At 56.9% G+C, this 5,243-nt stretch overlaps 1 protein-coding gene across 1 annotated transcript; it reads left to right on the top strand.

Annotated features, from left to right (window-relative positions):
* The first annotated feature begins 449 nt into the window (after nt 1-449).
* On the top strand, nt 450-4,435 carry SMIM45 (small integral membrane protein 45). Its single transcript, XM_082740082.1, has 2 exons — nt 450-756; nt 3,262-4,435. The coding sequence occupies exon 2, from the start codon at nt 3,276-3,278 to the stop codon at nt 3,480-3,482; it is 207 nt and encodes a 68-aa protein (XP_082596208.1). The 5' UTR covers nt 450-756; nt 3,262-3,275; the 3' UTR covers nt 3,483-4,435.
* Nucleotides 4,436-5,243: the final 808 nt, after the last annotated feature.

The following is a 5,243-nucleotide window of genomic DNA, read 5'->3' as shown; positions in this document are numbered from 1 at the left end:
GCTCCCTGCTGAGCAGAGAGCCCGATGCGGGACTCGATCCCAGGACCCCGAGATCATGACCCGAGCCGAAGGCAGCGGCTTAACCCACTGAGCCACCCAGGCGCCCTACAATATAGGATTCTCATTGGCTCTACTAGTCACTACTTCTGTGTACCCACCCGCTGGCTGGGGACACTCATCTCTCCCTACCCGCAAACCACAAGCCTCCAAACCCTTCTATTTATCTCAGCTGGGGTCCCCTCCTCTCCAGGCTCAGCAGACACAGGACCCAGCAGCCTGTTAGGTGGTTCCCATCCATCCCCGAATTCTCTCAACCCTGCCCTGACTGTCATTTCTGTACCACGTGCACAGTGCGAGGGATCCAGAAGGGAAGGCTGGTTGCCAGGGCAACGGAGGATAAAGCCCTTGTTCTGCCAGTCTGCTGATTGGCTGAGACACGTCCCGCCTCCCACCATCCTGAGGGTGGGGGGGCAGAGGGAAGGGTCTTGATGGGCAGGGAGAGGTACCAGTGTGCCTTGCCAGCAGGGGACTTCCCCCTCCTGGCCCGGTCAGAGCCCCCAGGGCCTGAGGAGCTCAGTCTCCCACGGGGGACAATGGCTTCGCCCTTCCTCTGCCTCCAGCACCCACGGCGGCTGCAGATGGCAGTGTGTCTGGGGACAGCAGCTGCGACAGTCTGCAAGCCAACGCTGAGCTGCTCAGGCTGAGGTGGTGCGCTCAGCACAGAGCCCCCCTGGACAGGCATCGGCAGGGCATGAGGTGGGTCTGCGGGCATTTGGGGGAGGGGAAGGGGGCACCTGCCAATGGTTTGGGAGGCAGGAAGCTGGGCTCTACAGCCCTCAACCGTCACACTGTCCTGGATGGGACTTTGGCTAGAATGGGGCTGGAAAATTCCTTAGAGATCATCTGGTAACCCCTCTCCCACCTCGTCACGGTGCGTGGGGAACCTTGAAGCCCAGAGGAGGGTGAGGTGTGGCCCAAGGTCACAAAGAAGCCCAGCGAGTGATTTGTTTCAGCTAGGCTAGTCCCTGAGAATCCAGGAGAAGGTCCAGGGGTCCTCAGTCTGCCTGGGAATGCCTGGGGTTTTGTTCACAGGGATGGAGAGGTTGGGGGACTCTAAACCTTGCTCCATTGAGCCACACCACTGCAGCCCAAGTGACTTTGGCTCTGCCCAAGTCCTTCATTCTCATGTTTAAGCTCCAAGGGGACTGGGGTTCCTGCCTGTGGCAGGGGGGTTGCGGCACGAATACTTGGCCTCAGTCAAGTTCATTTGGAGCAGCCTTCCTGCTTGGGGTCCCTTTTCCTGACTTCCTCTCAACCCAGCTGCACCAAAGTAATTTTGAGCGCTCTCTTTGGCTCTCCAGAAAGGCAGATGCTTAGGAGAGAATGGCTAAGCCCTCTTCATTTTATTTCTCCATGAGTGTGGCACCTTGAGACACTGTCTGTGCTTCAGAGGGGCCAGTGGGGACCCTGGGGGTCAGGGGCAGGCATCGGGATGGATGTGGGACTGGTAAGCAGCATCTCTTTCTCCGGGGGTCACAGCCCACCTTGAAGACCCACCAGGAAGTAGTAGGACAAGAGGGGCTGGAGTTTGGAGACAGAGGTCTGAGGAGCTGGAGCTTCTCTTTAGCTTGTCCTGGAGTCGTTCCATTCATTCCCTTTCTTACTTCCCCAGAAGCCAAGGTGGGTCCCTGCTCATTTCATTCTGCTCAGGTGTCCTTTACCCATTCTGGAGGACTCAAACCTCAGGCCATCTCTGGGCCTTTGGGGCCCACCCAGCTCTTAGTCACCTTCCAACCCAGGGCAAGTTAGTGAACCCCTCTGGGCCTCAGTAAAATGTAGACACCTACCCCACAGGCCTCGTGATTTGTGAACACGCCCTAACAGGGATCTTCTCTCCTGGCCAGCAGCCGTGGGGCTCCTCACCCTTCCCCAATTTTTACTCCTCAACAAGGGTTTGAGGGTGGGTTAAATGGGTCCTATTCTATCCCATTCCTGGAAAAGATGGTCTGGCTTTTGAAAAATGAGTAGGAGCCTACCGCATGAACAATGAGTAGGAGCCTACCGCATGAACATGGTACAGAGGACATCCCAGGGAAAATGAAAATGAAAAGGGCATCTGCATCCTATGAAAGATGGAGACTGTAAGACACTCAGGGACACACAGGTGACTGATGAGCAGTTCCATAGGATGGCACATGGGCGGGGAGAGGAGGATGGGGAGGTTGGCAGAGCACAGCTGTGAGTACCTTTGGGCCATTCTAAGGGGTCTCGGTGTATGGAAACTTCGTGAAGCACCTTATATCTGCCACCTTCCATTTTCCTGCTTTCCTGCCCCCGGTGGGCTGGAAATAAAAAGTAAGACAAGGGTTGATTCCGGACCATGCAGCTTGGTCCTAAATGCTCTTTAGGTCTTACTTTGTCAAACATTCACAGTGACCTTAAGAAATGGATCCTACTCCTGTCCCCATCTTACAGATAAGGAAACTGAGGCTCAGAGAGTAAGAACAAGGAACTATAGAGCACGTATCATGGGCCAGGCATTAATTCTGAGTATTTTACATAAATCAACCCATTGAACGGTCACAGCAGCTCCCCGATCCAGGTACTATCTTCATGCACATTTTACAGATGTGGAAACCCAAGGCCCAAGTTTTTGGGGCGGTGTTTACAGTCTTGTAATTACAAAACTGGGCATAGGCCTGAGTTCGAGAGACTGCGCAGACCCTGTTGCCATCAACACGGTCCCCTGGGGATGGGGGTTTGTTCTGACGGCTCTTGCAAATCACACCCAGCCAGGATGTGCCCCGGCTGGGGACCCACTCATCTGTGAGGGTCTGGCAAGAGGGTGGGGTGCAGAGGGCAACAGCTGCCACTGCAGGGTCAGGGCCGGGAGGGTGGCTCAGGGGAGGCATGGCCCCAGCTGTCCTTCACTGAGCCCTCGGAATCTCCCCCCACCCCAGGCAACTTGCCTGAGGGCACCCTGGCCTGTGAGGGATGGAGCCAGGTCCTGCCCTCAGCTCTAAGCGGCCTTTGTGAAGGGTGAGTAGGTCCCAGGAGAGCCCCTGTGAGGGGGGCAGCTCTGTTCTCGGCCCCCCGCAGGGGACAAGCCGGCGAGTCCCCGCCCTCTACTCTCCTGGGCCTCAGCCTTCCCAGCTGTAAGGGGATGCTCCGACCCTCTGGGAAGCCGGCGCGGGTCCCTCCGGGCTGGCAGGTGGGATCAGGGGCGCCTCCGCCAAGCACTCACCTACCGTGTCTCGGCAGCTGAGGCCGCCGCGATGCCGCACTTCTTGGACTGGTTCGTGCCCGTCTACCTGGTCATCTCTGTGCTCATCCTCGTGGGCTTCGGCGCCTGCATCTACTACTTCGAGCCCGGCCTGCAGGAGGCGCACAAGTGGCGCATGCAGCGCCCCCTGGTGGACCGTGACCTCCGCAAGACCCTGATGGTCAGAGACAACTTGGCCTTTGGAGGGCCAGAGGTCTGAGTGGACCCCCGCGGGTGACCGGTGGCCGGCACCGGGCGCCCTCCCCCGCGTCGCCCAGACTGCAGACCCCGGGGGAGACAGGACAACCCCTGGTCCTCCAGGCCATCCTTCTTCAGCCTGGACCCTCCCAGCAGAGGCTTCCGGGTCTTCCGGGTGGACCCTGGCTGCACCTGTTAAGATGGGGAACCTGGGGACCTTAAGGTGTCACTGCTGCTGGCCCAAGGCTTGCTCTCCACCTCCTGTCCTCCCCAGCTCTGGGTTTAATTCCCCACTGACCCCCAGTGCCTTTGTGCTGCCCAGCTCTCTTGCCCCTCACCTGTAGCCAGGCACCGCTGTCCCTGCCTGTCCTGAGCCTCGAGAGAGTCCCACTTCCCCACTGAATTCCTGGTGATGCTCAATGGCCCAGGCCACCCAGGCACCCACCCTAGCTTCACATGGCCGACTTCAAAGCAGACCCAAGGAAAAGTCCCTAACCCGACCCAGCCCCCGCCCCTCTGGACTCAGGCTTGGCACTGAGCAAATGTGATGGGGTGGCAGGGTGTACGACCACAGAGGAAGGAGGGTGTGTGTGTGTGTATGTGTGTATGAGAGAAAGAATGTCTGGCGGGGAGCGGAGAGGCATGTGGGGGAGAGGAGATGCAGGGGTATGTGTGTGACAGGCAGAGTGGGGGGCAGTGGGGATAGGGCGAGCTAGTGAGCAGCCCTGGCGGCCACCAGCAGCAGCTCCCATTTCTGTCCCTCTGCCAAACTTTTCTGTATCTCCTCTTCCCCAAGGCCCCTGCCTTCCCCTCCCTCCCTGCCCTGTACCGCTCCTTCAGATACTGCCCCCCTCCCCGCACCCACCCTGCCCACCCTAGCCCCCACCAGGGAGCCGCCCTCCTGTGTGATTGGCAGTCTGTCTCACTCTCTTCCTCTGGAGCGCCCCTCTTAGTTTCTTGCAATAAAAAAGACTTCATGACTGTTTTTGTGGGATTCTCTCCTTTCCTGAAGGGCGGATCATGTCTGTCATGTCACTGGATCTTCAGAAAAAACTATGATAGTGCAATATTCCCCTTTTTAGGGATGGGGACACCTGTCTCAGAGAAGGTAGCTAAAGCAGTTTCTCAGCGTTCCTGATGTGGTGGGCCAGATCATTCTTTGCTGTGGGAGGCTGTCCTGTGTGTTGTGGGAGAATGGGCATCTCTGGTTTCCATTCACTGGAAACCAGTACCTCTCACCCCCTCCCCCTAATCAGCTGAAGCTGTTAGCTGAATACATGAGGTCAAGTGCCACTGAGACTAAGAGTTCAGTCACAGAAACGCAAAACAAAGGCCTTAAACCAAGGCACAGTTCTCAGGAAGGTTGTTGGGAGCTAGTCTGATGGCCGGGTCCCCGGATGTTCAGGGGCACGAGTTGCCTCTCTCTGGCTGCTTTGCTGTGCCTGGGATGTGGCCCAGGGTGGCAAAATCCAGGGGCCTCATCTGCACCTAGAGCAGCAAGGTGGAGGGAAGTGTGTCCCCTCCCTTGAGGGACACTCAGGGATGGCCATACCCCCATGACCTTATATCCTACTGGTCAGTACTTGGTCATATGGCAGTTTCTAGCTACAAATGGAGACTGGGAAGTATATTCTCCCATTTTTATTTTTTAAAGATTTTATTTATTTATTTATTTTTTTAAAGATTTTATTTATTTATTTGACAGAGAGAAATCACAAGTAGATGGAGAGGCAGGCAGAGAGAGAGAGAGAGGGAAGCAGGCTACCCGCTGAGCAGAGAGCCC

The sequence above is a fragment of the Mustela nivalis genome, assembly GCF_964662115.1.
Source record: "Mustela nivalis genome assembly, chromosome: 7".
NCBI lineage: Eukaryota > Metazoa > Chordata > Mammalia > Carnivora > Mustelidae > Mustela > Mustela nivalis.
The sequence above is the reverse complement of the archived record's forward strand: the minus strand, read 5'-3'. Positions and strand labels throughout refer to the sequence as shown.